Raw genomic sequence first — 25,192 nt, 5'->3', positions numbered from 1 at the left:
ATTTTTAGTGTCTCTTAATACATGAAACAAAATTTCAAGGGCCTCAATCAAAATGTCAGGCTGGCAATGGCTTTAAAACACACATGTGTTCAGAAAAAAATCAACATATTGCTGCTGCTGGTGGTGGCAGCCACCTCTTCTGATATTATTACTTGCCTACTGCATGGTCCACCTTCACAAAATACATTCCTAGTACCTGAGAAATGTGGGAAGGGTGGAGATGCCAGGAGCTGCCTGGGACAATGGCAGGGAGGGAGGGGCTGGTCACACTCACAGGGACTGGCTGGCTCACACCCTGCAGCAGGCTGAGGTTGCTCACCTGGGTGTGGAAAAGGGCACATAAACAGCTCCCAACAACAGCGCATCCTTGAGATGATGTGTCTGAGGGAGATGCAAAGCATGGCCACAAGGAGTTCAAAAGTGGGTGAAAATATGTTACTTTGGTTACCAACAAACAGAGAGGGGAAAAAAATCTGTCAGGGAGGGATGAGCAGGAAAACATGGCCTAGAGTACAAAAACAAGTCAGAAATCGATTATCTGAATGAAGCTTTCCCAACTGCTGATCTAATCAGCAATTAAAGCGGCGATTCAAATCAATGTAGCCTGGTGCTATCTTACTCTCTAAAGTTTAATATCTTTTATTTACACATAATTAATAAACCTCCTATGACATGTGCTGGATTTTAGAGTACATGAGAAGGCAGTGGATGATACGCAATGAAAATGCTGCACTCTGCTGCTTTTCCATTTGAGTGCAAATGATATCTACAGAACTCAGGCATTCACTCCACTAATGGGGAAATGGCATCAGAAAAATGTCTCTCTGTTTATTCAGATCTTTAGCTGGGGGAGATTTAGGAGCAGCATTAACGTTTATTAGACTGCAAGCCATACCATGCATATCTCCTGTACTAAAGTGTGAAATCCCAAATTGGGACAAGCTTGTTAAAACAGACCATTTTTAATGTTAGAGGAGGAATAGGGAAAAAGAAAAAAAAAACAGAAGAGCAATTATGGCTTTTCACCAAGTATATTTCATAATTGTCCATTAAAATACATACCTACATCACAAAACACTTTAAAAAAAAACAAGTATTTTTGAATGTATGTACAATAATGCAAAAATATGCCTAAATATGTATCTAATGCAAAAAAATAAACCATTTAATAAAATCTCCCTTCAAATGTCCCCTTGCTCTTCAACAGGTTAAAAAAAAGGACCAGCTCAGTAAACAAACAGGAGTTAAAACACAAACTAACAGATGAGAGCAGTGCAAAGCAGACTCCTGAGAATGGAGAGGCATCTGATTCACTTCCCATTCCCCAGGATTACACCACAACTACAGTGCAACTTGTCCTGTGCCAGCAGAATTCTGATTTTACAAGTCACCCTGGTGTTCAAACTCTAAGAGGCTGCTTATGGCACTCATTTTCCATGTGAGCAAAGAAGTCAATGATAATCCAGGTAAACCCCCTTTAAACCCCCTTTAAACAGGGGTGAATTTCACCCTAGGCAAATATTTCATGTTCTGTGTACTCCTGCCAAGCACAAAGAGGTCTCGTCCAATGAACAATATGGACTAAAGTCTGCCTTGACAACTGTGGTGGGAGAGAGACTTCTGCTGTTTCATGGCTACTTGTTTGGTCACCTCTTCCTTCTCATTCTCTAGGAAACTGCAAAGAGGGCTCCAGTCTCAGAATTTCAGTAAGTCAAATATTTTGCATTTGTGGCATTGCAATGTCTCTAGTAGCTGGGCTTGTAAGTATTTCTGAAGACTACGCCTGAATGTCTGAGTTAAACGAGACCCTTCAGTTTCTAAAGAGAAGGCTGATCTGATTCTTACTTGCATGAGTTTGGGTGATTAATGTGTATCCTTTATCTTCCTAGAGTCACTGTCCTCAGAGCACGGCAGGCTGTATGTGACACACAGCTCTTGTTTGCAGAAGCAGTCTGAGGAGGTTTCAGTATTGCTCCCTACAGGGAAGGTGGCAGGAATTGAAGCGTGATTTTAAAAACCTGCTTATAAGGCACTGGTGCAGCAAGGTTCGTGATGAACATGATTTAATCATTCCTATTTTCCAACTGCTTAAAAGTCAGTCTATTAAATCAACCATAAATAGCAATAAAAAGGCATTAGAAAAGTCCCAAACCAAAGAAAGCAATTCAGTATTAAAACTTAATTTATGGCAGTCCCATTTCAGTGCACACAATAGCTCCTGCTTGTTTTTTTTAAATTCACTGTAGGCACATGCTCACCCTATATACGAAAGTCCCCTTAAAGTTATGATGTGCTGAACATCTCCTACAAACAAGAAATTTTTAGATGACCTCATATAGTTACATGTTAAACTTACAGATGGTGGACAGGAACATACATTGGCTCACTGTACATATCTATTCAAAGCTTTAACTGAATAAGAATATACACAATATATACATGTAATTCACACAGTAAAACAGTCCTCAACATCTGCTATTTTGTAGGGCTATGCATTTCTTCTATTAAAATTCCACACATGGAACTATCTCTGTGCCAGCTCCTCTTCATAAGCAATAGGATCACTTCAAGGTAAATTAGTTCTTCATGTATATGTAACAGAAACAGCAAAAGCTCAGCTTCTAGTCATCACTGTCACTCCCAGACTCACTCAACTGCAAGTCATTTCCTATGGAAAACAAAAACCAACAAAATACAACAAGTGAGTAGGTGTTAATTCACATTTCATGGCAATCAAACTAAAGAACAGTCACATTTACACTGGAAGATTTAAATAAGAATAACACATGAAATGAATGCAATCATCATCTGTGCTTTAATGAAACTGCCCAAGAACATCAAGAGCTGCATGCGGCTAATACACAGCTGGATCCAGGCCAAACCAAGCATCCTTGTCTCCAGAGCCACCAAAGGTGCTCCCTGGTGGGACAACAGCCCTCTCCATGCTAGCAGCTGCAGAAAGCATTCCACAGCCTCCACCCACCCAAGCTCCCATGTAAGGCTCTGGGACAAGGCACTGGGGAATTCCTTGTCTTTCTTTACCCTTTAAAAAGACATTTGTTTTTTGGCTTAAGGCCATTTGGTTAGCCAAGGCAAGGCCTCCACATGTCAATAAACCAAAAGGACTGTTAAAGCCATCACAACTCAAGGCTGAACTAAGCTGACACATGCTGCGACGGTGAAGGCTCCCCTCCAAAGTGCAGAGATAGATGAAAGGCCAGGCTATGAATCAAATCTACTGGCTCTGATCCTGTTTTGCAGAGCACTTGTGCTTTGGTGAGGTGGAGGGGATAAAAAGGGGCAAGAGTCATGCTTGTGTTCTGATCACTGAACCTAACTCTTCCAGCTTTCTCCCACGGCCCTCCCCTCAAAACAGCTGCAGGGCATCTATTCAACAGCCATGCCCTGGATTTCTTCATCTCCTCTTCCCTTTTACGAGACAAGAACTTGCATTAGGGGTGATTCTCCCCACAGCTGAAGTATTTTAATCCCAAAGGCAAAAAGCATTGCATGAAGGGAGGAGCTACCCTAGTAGTTCCCAGATTGCCCTGCAGTCAGAGGCTTCAGGTCATTAAACCCATGCAGTATTGTTGTTGTGGAGAAGCAGGGAGGAGGCTGCTGACAACCAGAAACAAGGAAATGGACACAATCCTAATGACTGTATTGAACTTTGGATTTCACTTAGTCCTTCATTACTGGCAGGAAGATTGACAGGCCTCTAAGTTTTTCAGCAGGGCTTTTTGGTGTGGTCTGTATAATATTCTTAGTTTCTCAAAGCTGGAAACCCTACACATATCTGTATTCTCCAGCAGTTCCCTGTGAATGGGTGCCAAGAGATACGAGCAAACATTCCTCAGGAGGAATTAAGACCAATTTATGGTAATTGCAAATGCAATATTTTAACTCCACTGAGTTAGAATATACCTGATGTAGCATAAGGGAAGAGAAACACAGATGTCCCCCAGAGAGTCTCATGGACAGAGGTATGCTTTAAAAATGTTTCTGACACTTTTTAAATGGTGAAGTGAGCTTGTACTGATTCAATGCTTGCAACACCATAGCTGTAATATTTTAACGTAATTTTAATTTAAATTTCCCTTCAAAATGTGGCATTTGTGAAAATACAACTGAGATCAACACAATAAATACGCTGACAAAGCAATACTGAAGACCACAGAGACTGCACTTAGGAACCCAGGACAGTTTTGTGATGTTCACAGTTCTTTACAGACCTTTACCAGACCTTTAAGTGTCAACCCCACTATTTCCATTTAATCTATGTATTCACATGAAAATAATTCCCATCCTCCAGTGCACCAGATCCTTCCACACCAATGGCTACTTGGAGGCCTCAATCAAGACCCAACAGGGTCAGTGGGGACCACTGCACTGCTGTCCACAGGCTCCCCACACCTTCAGACTAGTCTCAGACCCCTGTTCATAGAATCTGCCCACATATTTCAGCCAGTGCAACTCCCTGGGACTACTGTTTGGCAAAAGGCATTTCACAAAGTTAGCCTAACATGCTAAGTAAATGAGTGGTCATAATCAGCTTTCACCAGTGGCAAGACACAAGCATTTACTTACGGAGCGTGTTCATGAGCTGATTGCTTCCTTGTGGCCTGCTGGTGCCATTAGCAACAGCATTCCTGTTGTTATACTGCTGCTGTGGTGGCTGGGAAGGGGAAACATGTGCTGGCTCTTCCCCCTCGCTGCTGGAGCTTTCATCTTCACTCCCAGATGAGCTTTCTGAATCTGATGAGCTGCTTCCACTGCTGCTGCTCATCTGCTCAATAATTTCAACCTCTGCTCTCAGCTCTGAAATAAAAAGGAATTCATCTGGTTGATACCATAAACAGGGCCCCATGGAATTTTGGAAAAGAATGTGCAAATGCAATAGTTTTGTTAGGTATAGTTTATCACAGCAAAATATCTCACATGAAGGAGTGAGACAGGAAAGGAAAGAAAAAATTCTGAAAACTTTTTTACTTATTGCTGCAGGTAAATTTAAAGAAGCAACAGCATAGGTTCGTATCATAAAACCTTCACTTCCACAATTATTCTTCATATACTTCACACTCCTGAAAGCACTTTCAGCTTCATTATTTTTGACAGGCTATATTGTCTGCATACAAAGTAAGCACATTAGCTGATCAAGGAGATCTAAATCCGAATTGTTAGATGCTGGTGACATTTAGGCTTTTGGAAAATACACAAAATGGTGTGTGGGGCAGGGGTGGGTACACAGACATAGGCAAATGATCACTACAGAAACTGCCTTGACTTCAGATAATGTATGAAAGTGCTTTAGCACAGTCACACAGTCCATTGTAAACAAACTTCAGAAGCAGATGGATGACATCAAATAACTTCGCAGTAGGACAGATGAGAATAGCTGAGAATTTTCACATACTGGGGAATGGCAAAAATACCATAACCTGCTATAGAGCTTGCAAGTAGCTAGGCAATAACAAAACTAGTCTGCAACTAGGAAGTCATACAACTCAAGACACTGCCCACTTTAGGGTTTCCAGTGCACAGAAAAACCGGAACACCATGGCAGCACCACAACAGCCTCATCAGCAACAGCCAGTGTTGGCTGAATGACTGGTTACTAAACAGCTATTAAGGTATGTCACCCCAAATTATACAATATTGTTACATTTGTAATAATTATAAGTGGCCTAAACACTAGTAGAGGACATGTCTTTTGTATCTACCCACAAGGCTGGGTATCTACTGACTCAGTTCATCTTGGCAGGTTTCCATGAGAGAACAACATCCACACACATATTAAGCATGGGATGTGAAACCCTCAAAATTTAAGCTTCTGTTGTGCTAGCAGTTCTATACCCACGGGGTTCAAACTCCGTGCTTGCCCTGGAAACTCACAGGCTAAAGGGACAAGAATGAAAGAAGGGAGGGATGAGGGATTATTACCCCTACCCAACAAATGGAGAACTGATGCCAGGAGTAATTCATGTTAGGTCAGATGTGTGTCAAGAGCCCCTTTTTAAATAAGGCTCATTTTCCTTGGGCTGCCTGAAATAAAGAGTAACAGCTAAGTTTCCAGTCCCCACAATGTTTGCTAGAGAGAATTCCTCTAGCTCAGCATGTATTAGTTTGAGAAATGGTGTTTTGCCAGATTTAAAACCACCATTTTTTCACTTTCAAGGCTTAGAGCTCAATTTCAAGTGCTATAGTTATACTCTAGCGGGGTATTTAAGGATAGTGGTGGTGTTTTTTAGATTCCTGCCTATACCATCTGTGCTCTCTGTAGTTTACCAGTGTGCCAGGTAAAACCTACTCTTTCAGCTTGGAAGACTTAGCACAAGAGACCATTGGAAGAGAAAAAAAATATGATTCAACAGAATCATATATTGATCCAACAGACCAACAGAAGATACTACCTTGCACTGCAATATCTTTCTCCCTTATTGCCTCTCAGCACAGTCTTGCAGGCTTTAAAAATAGATTTCAGGCCTGGAGTCTGATATACAAACAAATGAGCACCTGTGAGTCACTGTTCTCAGCCTACCCATATCAAGGATTTCAAATTATAAATGTTCCTTGTGTTTAAGCCTAAGAAATTAATAGGGGAAAGCTAAAGGAAAGGTAGCCAGGAATAGGGGTACTTTCTCTTTAAAATGCTCAGGTTTAAACTTTTTTCCCTCCGGCTTAATGATGTAAAATTTCTATAGACTTCAAGTGATGGAGTTGTTAGCTGCAAATTACAGTGATGATAATACATTGCTACAATATCCTGGATTGCAGCAAGCGCTATCACCTATCACAGTCCATACTGCAAAAAGATAACAACAGACAAGCCTAGCACAGGACAAGTGCCTGGGAATTACACGTTTGCCTACAGAGCTGGAATCTGTGGCTGAAATGGAGGAATGTTGGCACAGGGACTGAGAACACAGAGCCCACATGTAAAATAGAGTGAAAAAGGTGAAGTGATCCTAGGCATTGCTGGTGAAAGGGAAAGGTTAAAACAAAAACAAACTACAGAGAACTAGGGGAAAAAAAACCCCTAAGCAAGAAGTGAGGACTTGATACCGTACGTGAGGAGATAACTAAAGGAAGTGATGCTGTCTGACCAATGGGAAAGGAAGATTGACCTGGCCAATTTTAAACAGAATTGGAGATTAGTGTGAGAATGAAGAATGGGAGATTTCTGCTGGAGAAGCAGAAAACTAAGAGCCCATAGAAGAGGTTTGGTTATGAGAAAGGAATGAGAGAATGCCTTGGAAGTAGTGCTAAAGCCCACTATGCTGAACAGAGGCAAGAAAAAGTAAACAGAAACATCAAGGACTGAGAAGTTAAGGCTGCTAACAGTGACAGTGGTCACAGGTAGAAACTTGTTCAGAGCCCATCTTCTAGTTAACTTTGCCTCACAGGCTGACAGCTTCCCCTAGGATCTCTGTTGTCTCTTGTTCCTTGAGCCCAGAATTCTAAACACCTTATCTGAGCAGACGAGAGAAAAGCAATTATTTTCACTAATGTTATGGTGGCTGCTGCACCAGTAGAAGTCTGTCAAGAGAAATTCAGCAGGACCACGAAGGAATTCTGTTTTAAACACTCTTGTCTCACACTGCCAGTGACTAAGCCAATGATGACATCAAAGCCTTACAGGAAAAACACAGCTGCTTTAGGATGGTTCTATTTTGCATTTTCCCTGCATGCTTAGTACACTGCTATGCTTAGTACAGTTGTAGGTACTGAAAATATGGGTTAAACATTTCCTTATGGTGCTCCAATAAAAACAGCTGTGTGTGTGTGTACATATATTCTAAGTTGAACATCGAAAGGATTTGCCCTTTCCTAGATCTTTCTGCACCATAAGATCAAACACCTCATGTCAACACACCTTTGCAGTTTAAAAGGTGACACGAGCCAGGATGTGAAGCAGTTACTTTTAAAAAAAGTTTTCCATACAATACAGTTTCCTTACACTTGCCTTAATTGAGTCTACATCATCTGAAAAGGCAGTCACTGGTTTGGGAAGCTTAACTTTGCTGTATTTCATGTTACAGCTGTGAAATTTCATCCAAGAAGACAAAATGACTGTTTTACACTGGCAGGCAATGCAGGTTTTAGAATTAAAAACAAATTCAAGGTCAGAAATCATTATCCAAACAGAACAACCTTTCTCAACAGGGCTGTCTTCTGTATATATTTGGTATCAAGTACCATAACAGTGTTTAACTGTTCCTACTTCTTCTCTCAATTCCAATAGGTTATGCAGATTTTTTTAACTAAAGCCTTAACCTTAGGGTGCAAGAATACCAAGGATTTCCAGAAAAAGCTCATTCAGCTTTAGGGAGGGTTAGATGTGAAGGCCTATAGCAGAACACTTACTGTTAATAATAGAATGCAAGGTGGTGAAATCAGCTTGATGCTGGCACCCTGAGCATGTGGAGATGGCAGCTAGAAGAGCCAGTATTTTATATTGATGTGCAGTAAATTTGATTGAGGTGTTCTGGAGAGACAAACACAGTGCTATAGCATAATCTTCACACACCACAGCTACATTCCAGGTAAGTATTTTGCTCAGATTTTTAAGCACTGAGTTTTGAAACCTGAAATAGATTTCTGTGGGGTTTTTTCTCAAATGTTGTAATTACATCACTATTATTGACATATATCGCTATGTTGCACGCTGTAATTATGCACTGTTGAAAACATTTCTGCTGTGGTCAAATATGTCTGATAAATGTAAATTATTTTGTGCCAATAAATGGCTATATTGTGGTATATGTGTGCAAATGTCCCCAGCTTAGTGAGACATTATCAGATGGAGCTGAGAGTTCAAAAGAACAAGCTCCTACCCTCTCCTATGCTCCCTTCAGGCACGAGGACAATCTAGAAGCTTGAAGAGGAAAGGATTCCACTTGTGCAAAACCCTCCACACAGCCTCCCAAAAGCCTCTGCCCATGGAGGAAGAGACTGGTTCAACTCCCAGATGCTCTGACTCTGTCCTCAGACACTGTTGTTTGGCCAGCTGTGTAACGGGACAGAACGGACCTGAAAGTTCATTTCCAGCTCATCTGTAAGGGAGCGGTGGAAATGCACAGCTGAGGGTACCAGGGAAAGCAGAAACCTGCACTGAGGTTACCTTAAAAATACTGTGAAACATCATGAGGGCTGTGTGTCTGACCACACCCCTCAGCAGGGCATACTGGAAGCAAGACAGTGTCAAGGTGCCAGAGATCCTTTCAAGCACCTTCTCTGGGAATTTTAAGTTCTGTGCTGTGTTCGTGAAACAACACCCACAGAATTTCAGCTGTTTATCTTTTGGACAGTGGAAGCACTTCAACCAAAATGAAAGCTACTATTTGAATGGAAACAACACAGGCTCTTCAGAACTTCCAAGTCTGTGCTCATAAAAGCACACATGAAGGGAAGGTAACAGGATTGCAGACTACCTCACAGCTTTTACAGGTCATTGTCTACATTTCATTGTGGAATGGTGCCATTTTAATTCTACCTTTTAAAAGTAGGTTCTTATGATATCCATGGTTTAGCAATGCTGACACTCTAGATCATCAATGCTGTAAAAAGTTATAGACTGTAGGCAAAAACCACCCCTGCCCAGGCTTTTGACTCTTCTGAGGCCTTGCACAACTCTCCCTATAAAGCACCAAATTAAATTCCTATTTTAGTACAAGTCAGGTGCTCTAATCCTTGATTTTGGAAACAAAACCCTACAGGTTATGCATTTGGAAATACTTTCATATAAAATATTATTAGGTGACAAAAAATATTAGGACAGCTCTGTACAATGTAACATACTTTAGACCACTAGAAAATGATCTCTTAGAATAGGTGTCACATCAGACAAATGTAATTATTTTACTTTAATACAACCTTTGCAAATTGCTGTACATATACAAAAGAGTGCCCGGAAGGATAAGTAACTTCTTACACCCTACAGGAAAAGACATTTTAAATCCACAACTGATTCAATTAAAAAAATTGATCTATCACTTATCTTTTTCCTTACCTATTAAACAGAAAATAAAAATAACAATGCAGCTAAGGGAACTGTAGCTAACAGAATCTCTCAGACGTTGATTCTGGCTGCTGACCAGCTTTGAAGTGTTGGAAACACTACTGCTGCAGAAAAGTGAGACCAGTCAGCACCTATGCAAACACACAGCTTAGCAGCAAAAATGTCACCTAGTGATTACCATGAACTGAAAAAATACCCTGCTGAGTAATTAACTTCATCTGGGCAATTAACACAGGCTAAGTTTACAGACAAAAATAGCTATATGGGACAGAGAAAAAAGAGAAAGAAACCCAGAAAAAAAAAAAAGCAGACAGAAAGAGCAAGCTTAAAATAAAATAATTGTCTCTGGTGCCAGTGCCAGAGAAGAACCAAACAAAAATTTAAAGTCTTCTTTATCCTGACTGCATTATCCACAGCAAAAACAGGTATCACATCAGTAGGAAAAGAAGGGCATGGGCAAAGAAAGTGCATCCTACCTACAGCAGAACACTAAGACAAAGAGCTGATTGAGCAGAGGAGTGAGTTGAGCCAATCATTCCTTTAAGGTACTTTTTAAATAGAAGTTTAGCAGCCATATGGCAGGTGTGTCAGAGCTGCAAAGGAGTGGTTGTGGGAGAGGGTAAGCTGCAAGTTTGTTCACTCTCTCCTTCCTCCCCTACTAGCACTGCTTGGCATAGTGCAAGCTTGTCTTGTGCTGGGAACACAGCTGCCTAGCCCTTCCATCCCACCAACCTTACTCAGTGCAGGGTAACTTGGGTTATCTCAAGTCAAGTGGGTTGACTTACATAATGAGACCTTGGACCATTAGGTTTTGTTATTGCTGTTGTGGTGGCCCAAACCACCTGTGCAATTGGTCCAGCACTGAGCTACAGGTTTCTGAATTCACATTATTTTTTTTCTTCTTTTCAGAGCGGAGAAATAGTTTGGAAGAGAGAAAGTTATCCAGAAAGAGGAAGCTGTCTCATGCCAGAGAAGATGACAGTATAAGTATCTATTCTAGTAGAAGAGAATAAATAATCACTTTACTAAGATGAATAAAGAAACAAGATATAAAGAAGACAACATAGCTGTCAAGTACCATCTTTTAGCCCCTGAATGCTTTTAGAAATTGCACAGCCATAGTTTTTATAATAAAAAAGACAAAATCAACCAAAACTTAAGAAACTACAAACCCTTCTTTACCTCTCTTAATATCATCCAGCTGAGGCTCTGGTGAAGGATTATCCTTCAAAGGAGAAGTTTTAGGTCCAGCTGCTGGCTTGGTTGGGGCTCTGAACTGTGAAGGAGGCTGAGATGCTCGCGCAGACTGTTGCTCTATTCGGGCTTGGATCTTACTGCTGCCCTCTGCTCTGGAGAAACAACCAGACACATTCAGCAGTACTGTGCAACTATGTCCAGCTTTTTCAATATCCTTGTGCTAATGTATCATCTGTGACTTCCTTTTGTACAGATCTCTACTCTGTTTTACAGAGATGAAGAGTGAATTACAGCTTTCTGTATGCAACACTTACTTTCAATAGCAAAGAAACATATACAACTACACTGCAACACCCTTACAAAACGTATTTTCAAATCCAGATGTGGTTCAGTCATGCCAAATTCTCTACTTGAAGGCTTTAATTTAGCAATTAGTATTTTTAAAAAAAGAATAATCAATCATAGTAATTTAAAATAACTACAAATCCATTCACAACAAAATCCTATGTAAAACAATCACAGCAAAAGAAACAATTTTCTCACTTGCAATTAAATCATCTCAAACTGAACTCTCTTAGAGGTCAACTTGACTAGAGTAATCATTCTTACTGCTAAATACAGCATACAAGCATTTAATTTGTGGTTTTTATCCATCTGCTGTTAGCCCTTCAAAACAGTTTAAGCTGTTTCCTTAATGGGAAATAGTCTCCAGAATAACACTATGCCAACCTGTTCAATTCAAAGCAACCTGTTCAAATTCAAGGTATTTCTGCCTTTTACTGAACTTCTGATGTGATTGAGATTGCAGAACAATCAATACCCTTGGCAGAAAAAGAAACACCAAAAACCCCACCAGAAACCCAAAATAGGTTCCTTTACGGTACACTGTAATAAGGTTAAAGGGTGTGGTGTATTTATTGCATAACACCAAAGCCTTTGGGGTTATGGCTTTATGCAGTGCAGCACAGAAGCAGCTTATGGATATTAGAGTTTAGTTTCTCTTCTAGAAGGGTCCCAGTTCAGCAGTGTTACACTTTGTGTCTGGAAACTAATCCCACTGCGAGATAAGTTAAACTAACCCATGTCAAACTTCCTGGGAATTCACCTAAACCACCAGTGGTACCAGAGCTGGTACATGGAGCATTCACCCATGGAACTGGGCTATCCCTATGCCTCAGTGAACTCTAGAGTCAGCCTCACACAGAATCCCTCTTCATTCATCAGCGCCACGCAGCTGTCAGATGCCCCATCAATGCAGCTTACAGTCTGTCTGCAGCAGAAGGGAGGAGTTGGGGAGATACTCACTGCAGCAAGTGGAAGGTAAAACCAAAGATTTCTGGTATTAATTATGCTCTTGGAACTACAGATGGTTTTATGTGGAGTAAGTTCATTTACTCCCCTGTGAATGTCATCCAGGTGTTACCACTAAAAGCCCTGTTCCCACAGAGTGTCAACAAGTCATTAAAGATCAGAGTAGCCATGGAAAATAAAAGGCACTTCTGATCTACAAAATCAATTACTTTGCAAAGCACTATTCTCCAAAACAGGAATCACCAAATTTTTTGCTACCTTTCCTCTGCCTGAGAAAAACTGAAGTTTTTTTCCCCCACACCAGACTCAGAACTCAGTGTAACCAAACATCTCACTGAACTCAGGCCCTCCTGCACTTACTTGCTCCATTCTGACTTAAGCTTCTCGGACAAAGTCCAGCAGAACTGCAATTGGGAATTCAAATCTCATCTCTGATGTGCTCATATCCACTGGACAAGATGAATGCTACGTGGATGAGTTTTCACATCACTGACTCAGAGGAGTGTTACAGTCCATTTACCTTGAACTCAAGGTGTTCTTGGCAAACACCCAGCCAACTACTGATGAGCTGCAACTCATATTTCTAGTAATTTTAGCAGCTAAGGGGTCTATACTGCAATAAAGCATTTTTAAATGTAAAACTTCTAAGCTTATTTAAGAATTTCTTCTTCACAAGACATTTAAATGACTGCTTTCTCTTTAGATCTCAACCTGTGGTTCAGTGATGCTGAAAGATCCAGGCACTTTAGGTACTCGCAGAGCAGCAGGACTGCTGAAAATGTTCCAGCTGCATACTTTGTAGCATTTGTGCAGCAAACTAAGAGTATTGGGTCAGAAAGGATTTCTGGCTTCATCAGTTCTTCTAGGTAAAACATCATAACCATTATTTCTACAGCTCTGCCCACCTTCACCAGCTGGAGGCTTTGTACCCTTAATATATTGCTTATGCAACATGGGAATGAGTGTTTCTTGTTCCCTAAGTTTATGTTATTGGATCATCATGACTCCCACAGGAAGCTGTAGGGAACAAACCTGGAAGGTCCAATAATCCATTTGACAGTCTAATATTTTCATGGGTTTTTTTGGCTAACTAGAGATTCCTGAAACACATCCCATCCTTCAGCCAGCTTCTAAAGCCTCCAATCATCACAGGTGTTCCACTGCAAACTATAATTATGTCATTTCAGCAGTGGAGAATTTACAAATTCTTTACTCTTGGATTCACACTCCTATTTGCATTTTTAGGCATGATAATTGGCCATGTAAAGCTAAGGCCTAGTAATTAAACATCACTACAAAATAAGAGAGTTCTGTTTCAAAACCGAGTCTTTGTAAGAAACTTCAGCAACAATTAATCCTATCAAGAACCCTGTCCCCAGCTTTACCTCGTTTTCTTGACTTGAATGCTGCTACTGAGTTTTTCCAGCACATATTCTCCAGTGTCATGATTGATAATAAGGACACAGTCCTTCTGATACGGCCTTTTATTTCCTTTAAAGACAGTCATTGGTGGAGTTGAACCCTGGTACAAAGAAAAAGCACATATTTGTTTGGTTATATTACCCTGTCCAAAAATTTATGAATACTAAGAGAAAAGAATATATGTATCGTTCTGAAAAAGAGGCTAAGCACTTAATGTTTAGTTCCTACAGAAAATAGTCATTCATAAAGAGAAAATATACAGAGAAAATGTGCAGTAGATCAGACATTTCCTCATAGCAATATTATGCCTTTCATCATTTTAAGTGTCTCTGCAGTGACAAAACATCTTCTCCATGGCTGCTTTTATTTACAGTTCTCATTCCCAAAATGGCAGCATAACTAAATTTGCATAGCTGTCCCTGACAAGTATCAGAAATCTTCTTGATGTTTCTGCCCTGGAAATCATGGGTTTGGATAAGAAATAAAGTTCTAATTATTTGTGTAGCAGAACTATTTCCCAAGGAAATATGGGGTCAATTGAAAAATAATTTAAACTGAATCATATTTTACATAAATATATATGGCAGTATTTTCACAGTGGATTACAAGCAACTGTCACTTACAAGCTATGTAAGAACAGCTGCCTTCTTCAAAGTCGGATTAGCATTTGTATGCCCATGCAATTATATTGAAATGTCTTCTCAAAGGCAAATGGGGTACTTTGACGCCTTCCAGAGAGTCTCCAAGTCCACACAATGCTGCACAGAGCCTTAAAAGTCTAAAGGCTTAGACTGAGAAGCAATAAAGGCAATAAATTCACATGGTAGTGCACACTGGCTAACTGGTAATGCTGAGATTATGCTCAGCTGTACTGCATCCATGCACAGGCTGGCTCATACACCTGGCTGTGAGGCTACAGCCAGCTGAAGCCATGGTCTATCCCACCTAACAGCATGGATACACACCTGGCCATGTCAAAAAGCTCTTACTCAAGGGGTTATGTTCTCAGCTATGAAACATTCTCAGGCTTCTCTGTAATGTATAGATACTGGATAAAAAATTGTTTTTAAAAATAAATGTTTACTCATACACACCATTGCCCATACTGTAGGAAAGCAACTGAAATCAGGAAGCAAATGAAAAAACCCTGCACTCTCCCGTATTTTATTCTGAGTAGCAAAAATGAACAATCACATTTTAACTACTCTGAAAGCAATTCCTATTCTCCATGTTGCTAATAGATAGAATATATTTGAATTTAAAATAGGTTCTCAACAGTAAGTGTGAAAAATCCGAGTTCCTAACAAAGACACAGTAAGAGAGATTCAGAAATACGATTCAGAAAGGACGTCTCAAGAAAGTCTAGTCTTCAAAGGCATGTTACATTTTTATTATTCCTACATTTAAGAGAGGAAAGCAACATTTAAGAGAGTAAAAAGAAAGCTGAAAGTCAAATCCCGCTTGCTGTTGACAGCTAAGCCAGGAAACACATAATACACAAATGTAATGAAAATTGATCAACCATTCTGCTACCCAGAAGCCTCCTAACACAGCAAAGACTGCGATTTTGGCTAAACAATAAGTAAAAATGTAAGTGCTTAAGCAAATTCAGTCCCACTCTTCTACTTAAAACTAAATATTTAGAGTTTATGTTAGTTCCTAAATAACAGTGGCTTACATACTTTGCTGATTACAGGACAGAATTGTTTTCACCTGGGAGGGTTTTTTGCCTGACAGAGTTCAAGAAGTGCTTGGACAATGTCTTCAGGCACATGGTGTAATTCTTGGGATTGTTTTGTGCAGGGCTAGGAGCTGGACTTTGATGATCCTTTTGGGGACCCTTCCGACTCATGACAGTCTATGATCTCCTTCTGTGGTACTCTAGTAAAAAGAAATTTTCCCTTCCCCAATCCAGACTGTTTTTCAAGTATTAAAGTTACCAAATCCACATGTAGAAATAGCACTTCAATTTATCCAAGCTGCAAGAGACACCAAAATACTTCCACCAAACAAATTATCAGAGATATTCTCAGAGATTTCAAGAAGAAAACCTCAATTCAGAAGTTGAATCCTATCCAATTGTTGGACAACTGGGAAGCAAAGCAGCATCCAAGAAATTCAGAGAAATTTGTAAGCATGAAGTCTCTCATTCTTTTCCAGTTTTCCAAGTGTATTCCAGCTCTCTGTCCAGAACACAGGCAGCACTGCCTTGGAACAACATACACAGAGTGGCCTGGCTGCCTCAGCCTTTGGTGCATACCATAAGCTCAAGGCTGTTCATTCTGAGGGGAAGAGAGTCAAATTAAGCTCCTCAGTCCAGAGATTTGGAAAGGAACATTACAAGTGATGCTGCTCAACACAAAAAATGAATGAGCAACACTGCTTCCAACTCATCCAAGATGCATGCTGCTGTCAGTTGTGTTGTTACCTGCTCTCCAGTAGCACCACCATGCTCATCATTTCTACAGACAAAAAGCAGCATGTGACCTCCTGCAGCACTGAAGGTGACCAAAGCCATATAAAGAACAGGAGCAGGGTGAAGCAGGCTACAGCTTCATTCAGTGAGAATTATCACAGTACCAGCACCTACCAATTAAACCACGGGCCTGCTGGGATGAACAATACCAAAAAGATCTGACACACGGCTTCCAAACTGACTGGTGCCCCCCTGCAGCTACCAGACCCCTTGATGTCTGTGAATTCTGCTTTATTGGTTTGACACATAGCATTAACTTCAGCTAATAAACAAATCCAGTTCCAGCACATGAGCACTTTCTTTTGTTTTGGTAAGGAAACCACTGAATCTTCAATTACAAGCCAGCTGCACCTATAAACAGATTGATCACTTGTTTTATTGCATTTGACCATCATCCTCACACAGTAGGTCTTTATGGCATCATTAGGGAAGGAAGTGGATGGGAAACTACTTCATGGCCACTCACCAGGACTGCCCCCTTGCTTCCACTGATCAAGCTGAAGGCAGGGAACCCTCTATGCCCTATCTGTGCATGTTTGAGTAAGGGCAGAAACATCCTCACAGGTCTGCCTGTGGGTTCTGAACATCCAACCCTCACCGAAGCCTGAGTTACATTGCCTTTCTTCAGCAAGGCACAGCACTAAAAATGGATGGGAACCAGGTGTACAGCTTCAGCTGATAGTAAAAGTCTCCTTGTCTTTCAACAAAGAATAGGAAGGAAGGAATCAACAGTAAAGAACAATTTGGCAACCTTGCTCATACAGCCCTTTACAAAGATCTGACTGCACAGTCCTTTCCTAAGGTAACAAACTACAAGTCTGGCTGCTTAAATATTGAACCCGCACTGTTAATAAAAAAAGTGAAAACAGCATTTACATCAGACTGTAACAACACTGCAAATTTGTTGGAGAGTAAACAGAAGCACATATATAACAGACTTACTGGAATATGTGGCAAAGTGATGGTAACATCATCTCCTTTACCCACTTGGAGGTCACCCTCACAAGACGTATCAATCGATGCTGGCTTAAAATCATCTAAAGAGGAAAACAATTGTGATTACATTTATGAGAGTCTCCAGAAGCATCAACATGCCCTGCAAAGAGCCACCATACATTTACTATGATTATAGGGAATGCCAAGACACACACTAGTGTTTACAGCAGGAGTGGAGTAACACATGAGTACATTGTGCCTATATGTAGCAACCCAGTCATGTGGTGGTACCATATTCTGAACTTCCTTTTTAAAATGGAAATAAGGTCTAGATCTTGTGTTTGAACACCAAAAGCAGACTTCTCCAAACCCCAGGCACCGAGTGGCGCTTGGTTTTACAGGCAAACGTAAAACTGTACCAATCAAACTCAAGGAAGTAACAACTTCCAAAACCCTGGACTCAGCTTAGCTTTGCCAGTTCCAAACCTGAGGACTCTCTGTGACAAACACTAATTTAATGACACCCACTCATTGAGCCTTACTGATATTCCAGGCTCTTTAACAGCCATCTTGCCTCCACAATAGTGCTAAAAGCTTCACATGGGTGGAGGAGACCTCAGCTCTCACTGGTGAGGACAGAAGGAGTTGCTGATCTCAGTTCAGCAGTCTCCATGCAGGTCCAGAGCCACAATGGACAGAAAGCATCAGTAAGGGAGGCACTGTACTGGCTTTGAACTAACACTTGCTTTGGGTATTTTTGCTCTGTTGTACAGAATGCTTTGTCTCCCAAGCAAGGCACTTCTGTTTAATGTATTCATTTGAACAGAGAACATTTTAAGTTAAAAGTATTTTCCCCTCATTATTCTGTTGTGCTGGTAAGCCATAAAAAACCAGAAAAAACCTATCAGAACATCTAACATTTTGAGAGAGGATTTAGACAAAGTGAAATAAAATCATACATATATAGGCTATTTTGCTTAGTGTTTGTTTTTAAAAGAAGCCTGCATTCAATTCTAGCATCCCTGCATCTGAAGAGGTGCAATTATATTTGCAACTAAGGCTTTTAATTACTGCATTAGTTATGAAATTAATACCTCTGAACAAATTTGAAATATAATTCCACTATAAAAACCACATTTGCAGGGAAAAAAAAACCCAAACTCTGGCTTGTAATAAATTCTCATTAAGAAGATGTTAATGTTTAATTGAGTTTTACTTTGACAGCACAACAAGCAGAATCAGGCACACTTGACTTAATCCTCATGCCTTAACTGCCAGATCAAATCATAGCCTTCAATTTCATCTGAGCAATCTGTTTCTGGCTATTGTTTCCCACCTACTTTATGTGCAAGCTTGCTAAATAAAAAAACAAACCAGCTGTACAAGAGCTAATGTCTTTGCCAAAATGGGATCAAGAGTTTCAACAGCACAGTAACTAACTTAAAAGGAATATCACCATCAGATTTCTTTCTTAGCTATAGCAATATAGAGTTACTCTAAACAAACACGCAACTAATTATTTTCATTTTGTTAGCACATGCTTGGCTAATCCTCATGTAGATCAAGAGAACACACTTCCCTCCAAATATACCCACAGCTCTTTTCCCAAAAATCAAAGGTTTTAAAGATGTGTTTTCCAAGGATAATCCAGTTTCTCAGTTCAGTATTTCAAACCATTACGTAAAGGAATGAAGTATTTTAAGAAGGTTGAAACAAATGTAGCCTACAAAATCCTCTCATTGTAGTTTGTGTGAGGAGGATTATGGAAATAATATAATGCTTGGATCCCAGATAAATCATTCCAGAACAACAGTTAGGGAAAAAAATATAACAAGACAATGAAGAAATCTCATTTGAAAGTCACAGATGGAAGACAGAGCATTCAGAAAGATCTTCTGAAATAAAAGTGCATTCTTCCAGTTGTAGTCTGAAGAGCTTTGGCTTTGCAATCCCTTAGGAAATTGGTTATTGAAGCACTTTTCATTCTAGAAATCCAGTATATTTCCACATGGATATGGCTTGGGTTTAATTCACACAGGATCAAGACTCAGGTGACCAGTATCACTGAAACTACTATTTGTGGTGTATGAATATGGGCAATGAGACCAGGCTTATATTTGTGCATCATAAAGCAAAATATCCTACCATTGTCTGTATAAATCCCCCACTTTCATAAAAAACTACTGAATTATAAGTTTAGTATTCTTTACATTTACTCTTGATGGTTTACCAGTCATTTTAGTAAAATAAACCTGGACTTGTTTTGCTCTGATTTCTTGCCCACAGAATTCAATAAGGGGAATACAGTGAATTCCTCTTCAAAACAATCTACCTCAGGATTTATCTTGCATTTATTAGGCATTATTATACTGTGTCTGAGTCCCTTCTGCTTGCTTTCCTGGGACAGTGATTTATGACAGCTGCCTGGAGCGGGGGCAGCCAGGGACAGGTCTGCTGGGCTACACGTTGCTTCATCGGGAAAATACCCAGTTAAAAACCAAACTCTGTTTTGCCTCTCCAGTCTTGCAATTAACCGCCCCAAAGAGAACAAAACAAAACGGCACAGCCACTCCCTTACAGGGGGAACTCTTAATGCTGCTGAGCGATTAATAACAAACTTTCTAAAGCTATTCCTTCGCCTTGGCCTGCCTCGCTCAAACCTCCTCCCTGCCAGCATCCACCTTCTCCTTCTTCCCGGGTTAGAGCCCTCTGTGGGGAAAACACTTGTGGAAAGACGGAGGCCGCGGGAGAGGGAAAGGGGGAGACGGGTGCCGGAGGGGGAGCAGGGAGAGGGGGGCAGCAGGGCGCTGAGGGGGATAGGGGGAGATGGTGAGGAGGGGGCAGGAGGGAAGCGGGCAGGAAAGGCGCTGAGCGGGGACGAAGCCCCGCGATGGCGGAGCCAAGGAGGCGAGCGGGGTAGCGGGGTAGGCGCGGCAGAAGGAGCAGCGCAGCCGGGGGACGGGACGAGACGGGACGCGAGCGGGGAGGAAGGGGCGGCCACGGGGGAGGCGCTCACAGCGGATGGTGTGGAAGGAGGCCTTGGGCCGCCGCTCGAAGCTCTCGCCCAGCTGCAGCGGGTGCTCCTCCTTGTCCAGCAACGAGTTCGCCGAGCCGTTCATGGCCCCGCTCCCGGCCCGGCCGGTCCCTTCCCTCTCCTCCGTGCGCTGCCGCCCGGCGTCCTCCCGGAAATTCTTGACTTTCCCTTCCGGGAACCCTCTCCGGGGCTGGCGGCGGGTACGGCGGGGCGAGGCGGGGGCCCGGGGCGGGCTGGGGCTGCTGCCCCGGGGAGGGTCCCCGTGGAGGGGGGAGCCCGGCGCTCCCCGCCCTCGGCGGGGCAGGGCAGGGCAGGGCAGGGCAGGGCAGGGCAGGAGGGGCTTTCCTATCGTTCCTTGCCGGGATAGGCAGGAGGGGCTTTCCTTTCGTTTCCTTCCCTGCCGGGACAGGCAGGAGGGGCTTTCCGTTCGTTTCCTTCCCTGGCGGGGTATGCAAGCCCCGGCTACGCTGCGGCAGGAGCTGCTAGAGGGAAGCCGGTTCCGTGTGGGAGGGCCGGGGGATCACACAGAGGCGTTACATGTTTGTGTCTTAGCTCTGGATGAAACACATTTACAAGGCTCTTTAGCCTAAGCATGGGCTGTTGCAACTGAGTTTATCTGGGCGCTGCCTTCCCACCACAGCAGATGCGTCACTGAAAGGACTGGCCTGCGTTTGTTTGTTTCCCTGGCGCGTTCTGTGATGAAATAATGGAGCGTGCCCAGAATACAGGCGTGTGGAGAAATAGGGCAGAAATGTTGCTGATTGAGTTTTTCTTTGTTTCGAAGATACGCTCTTCTTGAGGAGACATCCTTTCAAAGGAGCCTCTTCTCCATTACCTCTTCTGCTGTTTTCTGGAGGAAAAGGGGGTGTCTGGGATGAAATTCTGACAGTTCTTTTTCTCATTTGCACGCTTCTGTATTTTATGTTTGTGTTTGTATCGTGACACGTATATATCATGATAGCATCCTATATAGCACATGTAACATGTACATACCATCCATGATATGTATCATATAATATATTTTATCATAAAATACATAATTGAAGTACTATTCTTGTTTGTTTGTTTGTTTTAGGGTGTGTATTATGATTTTCTCATTTTGTTTTTGGTAAATTGACGCCAAGGTCTGGCTCTGGGCACTGATGTACACGAGAGGTGTGTATTTGCTACCTGGGCTTCCTAGGCCATGCAGGATTTAGTTTGCATGTTCCATCATCCAGGATCTGCACGTTTATGACAGGGCAGATGTCAGAGGAAATATTTGAGTCCCTTCCCAGCCTATGCAAAGCTCTTTTTGTTAACTTCTGAAAATAAGACCACCTGTGATTGTTAAAAGCCGTGTGACCCCTCAGGAGGAGGCAGTGGGAGGAATGCTGGCACAGGACAGCTCTGGGCTTTTTGGCCACAGTATTGGTTTTGTTCTCTTCTTTAGGTGACGTGGTGTTATAAATGCGGTTGTTTTCAGCAGTGTTTTCTCATGGAGATGAGAGCAGGAAGGAGAAATGCTGACATGAATACACTTTGTTTCATTAATTTTAATGTGACTTTTAAATGTCATCTGTTCTTCAGTTACCTTTTTTTCCTGAAGTGTTCTAAGTGAGGTTAATGAGGAACAAAGCCCTTGCTTTCCCTCTCAAGTCTCTTTTAATGAAAATAAACTTGGAGCTGCACCATCTTTTTCTTGTGGACTAGCTTTCTAGGATGCAAAGGAAAGACCAGGAGACTGAAGTATCTCCTTTAACTTTGAAATCAGTGTGATGTTGTATACCGTTCTTAATTTAGATGAAAGTTTTCTGAAATTAAGAGAAATCTGGTGACATGCAAGTCCATCAGGTAGGACAGATCACTAAAGTTGTAGTAAGTGCATACTGTAATTATTTCTCATTTTTAATTCTGCTTCTAGATCCTCACTTATTTCACTTAAGCGATGGAACCATACATTAAAGAACAGCAATCATCCTTGGGTCTTTGGTGTTCCTGTTTGTGTGAAAGAATCTAGGATGTTCCAAGAAAAGGCATCAGCCAATTGCTTAAATATAGTAACAACATCTACTGAAGATGGTGCTTTCCCAAAAACAGGCCACAGTGCTCGAGTCCTTAGCCCAGAAGAAGCAGAAAAACTGGCAAAAGATCAGGTTTTGGTGTCTGAATTCAAACAATTAAAACTGGAGAAAGAGGCACAGAAGAACTGGGATCTATTTTACAAAAGAAACAGCACCAACTTCTTCAAAGACAGACATTGGACAACCAGAGAGTTTGAAGAGTTAAAGGCATGTCGCGAGGTGAGACCTATGCAATTCTGCTGTAAAGGATGGGATTGATTGTTTCCAGTCAGCTGTTTCCAGGGGAATTAGTAATAATTAAAACAAAGCCATTTGGGTAAGAGCTGACATATGTGAAGTTTGCAGTGCCCTGTGTATTTTCTTCTAATATCAAAAATAGCTTCTCACAATCAGATGGATCAGTCCAGTTTCAGTTTATAATTGGCCCTTACTGGATGGTGATGCTGTTTGTAGCATCCTGGATGCTGAGAATGCAGTCTGGAATATTTCGAGTCCCAAAGTAGACAGCTTGTCTCTCTGTGTGCAAGCTGGTGCACTTCAGTACAGTGCTTTAAAGAAAAGCATCCAGAATTGCAGGCTAATTGCTGAACACAGTTAAGGGGAATAGCCAGATGCATCCGTTGTTCCTTATAGCTGAATAAAAGACAAGAGAGAAATGGCACAAGTCTGTTGATTACTTAAGGGGTAGATGATTGAAGAAATATTAATATGTTCTAAAATTATTTATAATTTTGCAGAAATCAGGATGTCTCGGTTTTAGTGTCAGATTATGCGATTATGCAGTGGCTGTCTACTTTGGTTTTCTGAAGAATTGTAATTTAAATTGGTTATAGCTTTTAAAATGCTGGTTGAACAGTGCCTCTGCTCATATGATGAGAAAACAAAAATTACATGTTTTGTCTTGTATTGCTTCCTCCCCAGTTTGCAGACCAAAAACTGACCATTCTGGAAGCAGGCTGTGGGGTTGGGAACTGCTTGTTTCCACTCTTAGAAGAAGATCTGAATATTTTTGCGTATGCCTGTGATTTCTCTCCTAGAGCTGTTGAGTATGTGAAGGTTGGTGTGATATTTGAAGCTTCTTTCGGAGTGTTTTTAGAAGCTTCTAAAATTTCAAATGACTCTAACAACAGACTTCTCTTGGCTTCCTCTTTGTAAGAAAGGTAGAATATGCTTTGCCAAAAAAAATGAGACTGATGCATTTCAGTGGAGAGCCTATGTAAGAAGCCAAATCATCAAGCTCAAGATTTGGCTTTTCAGTGTCAAATTAGAGCATGATGGTATATTACGTAAATGATTTTATGAAGATAGTGGTTTTTGGGAGCCCTACTATGTCTCTGCTGACTGTCCAGTACAAGCAAAATTTGTTTGTCATAGAAGCTTGCCCTTAATAGAGGAAGTCCCAAGGAAACCCTTGAAAACAAGGCTGGGAAAATTATTGTTAAAAAAAATTGTATCCTGATTGGGAGTAGGTATATTTACACTTGTTGTGGATATTGCAGTCCAAAGTTGAGCCTTGCAGCAGAGCTGGTGGGGGTTTGGGCTTTAAAAGTCTTTATTAAGGTTGTAATCACAGGTAAATTTCTATATATCTGTTAATTGAAAGCATTGTGACCAAGAACCACAAGACACAGACAGCATTTGTCATGGGAAAGATGGAAAGAAATACCTGTGGCAAAATGTAGAGGAGCAGGTCCCTGGGATGCTGTGGCTGCACCCCAAGATAAGGTTGGGCTGAGTGTGTACCCTGGATTTTGGATAACTTAATGGCATCTGCCTCCACAGCTCTTGCAGAATTTATTTTTTGCTGAGACCAGTTGGTTTTTTTTGTTTGTTTGATTTTTTTTCTGCAGCAAAACTGGGGGCTAGAGCAGCCCAGCTGCAGATTATGTGACAGGAACCTCAAGTGTTTGCAGTCTACCTGTAGTTCCAGAGCTTCATTTTCACCACCCTGTAATACATAATTTTTTTCAATAGTATTTATGTAATCTTTAAAGATTAGAAGCAGGGGTAAAACAGAAATAGTATGCTTTCTGAATTGCCTTAATGTACATTCCTTCTCAAATCCATGGGAACAGACTATTCTACTAGTTGTAGTTTCAGTATTGTAGTTAGCAGCAAAGAATTTCTGATTGCAGTAGCCGCCTATTGGAAGTTAATATTCTCTTGCCACTGTGTTTTGTGTCTCTCTCCTGATCAATTTCACAAGATTTTTACTTTATTGTAGCAACAAATGCTGTTAATTTTCAGTGAAAGCATACTCTTTTAATTTCCCTAGAAAAATGCCTTATACAGTAGTGAAAGATGTAAAGTGTTCCAGTGTGATCTTACCAAAGATGATCTTCTAGACAATATACCAGCAGATTCCGTGGATGTTGTCACACTTATATTTGTGCTTTCTGCCATTCATCCTGACAAAATGCATCTTGTCCTGAGGAACATTTACAAGGTAAAACCAGCTGATTTTACAACCTTTAGAGCACTTTCCTTCTTTTTAGCTTGAATGTCCATTTTCTTTCTGAGAAAATTATTTTCTTGCAATGGTGATTTTTCATATTATATTCCATGGATGTATTTCATTAGTGAACTGAGTATGCAGGACTAAAATATGTTTTACAGTTTAGTTTATTTTTCTCCTGGTATTGTGAGATTGTTTGGATTGAGGCTTAATTCATGCCATCAGTGTAACAAACAGATACATAAAATGTGGCCTTCATGTACCTGAAAGGGACCTACAG

At 41.1% G+C, this 25,192-nt stretch overlaps 2 protein-coding genes across 5 annotated transcripts in view; one reads left to right on the top strand and one right to left on the bottom strand.

The window, feature by feature from the left end:
- Positions 1-1,012: 1,012 nt before the first annotated feature.
- On the bottom strand, positions 1,013-20,509 carry EAF1 (ELL associated factor 1). Its single transcript, XM_063408212.1, has 6 exons — positions 20,377-20,509; positions 17,367-17,461; positions 13,912-14,048; positions 11,201-11,367; positions 4,588-4,818; positions 1,013-2,668 (listed from the first exon to the last, which is right to left on the bottom strand). The coding sequence occupies exons 1-6, from the start codon at positions 20,477-20,479 to the stop codon at positions 2,622-2,624; spliced, it is 780 nt and encodes a 259-aa protein (XP_063264282.1). The 5' UTR covers positions 20,480-20,509; the 3' UTR covers positions 1,013-2,621.
- Positions 19,937-25,192, top strand: part of METTL6 (methyltransferase 6, tRNA N3-cytidine) — a 42,270-nt gene continuing 37,014 nt past the window's right edge. Inside the window, exons 1-5 of one of the 4 annotated variants that reach the window (XM_063408198.1) lie at positions 20,540-20,594; positions 21,470-21,549; positions 22,298-22,676; positions 23,379-23,513; positions 24,733-24,903. In XM_063408198.1, the coding sequence (XP_063264268.1) occupies positions 22,395-22,676; positions 23,379-23,513; positions 24,733-24,903 (588 nt within the window). In that variant the 5' untranslated portion in view covers positions 20,540-20,594; positions 21,470-21,549; positions 22,298-22,394. Of the gene's footprint in view, positions 20,059-20,454; positions 20,595-21,469; positions 21,550-22,297; positions 22,677-23,378; positions 23,514-24,732; positions 24,904-25,192 lie in introns of those variants that run through there. The other 3 variants (XM_063408176.1, XM_063408190.1, XM_063408182.1) reach the window with 3 other exon arrangements.

Source organism: Prinia subflava, chromosome 1 (genome assembly GCF_021018805.1).
Source record: "Prinia subflava isolate CZ2003 ecotype Zambia chromosome 1, Cam_Psub_1.2, whole genome shotgun sequence".
Classification (NCBI taxonomy): Eukaryota; Metazoa; Chordata; class Aves; order Passeriformes; family Cisticolidae; genus Prinia; species Prinia subflava.
The sequence above is the reverse complement of the archived record's forward strand: the minus strand, read 5'-3'. Positions and strand labels throughout refer to the sequence as shown.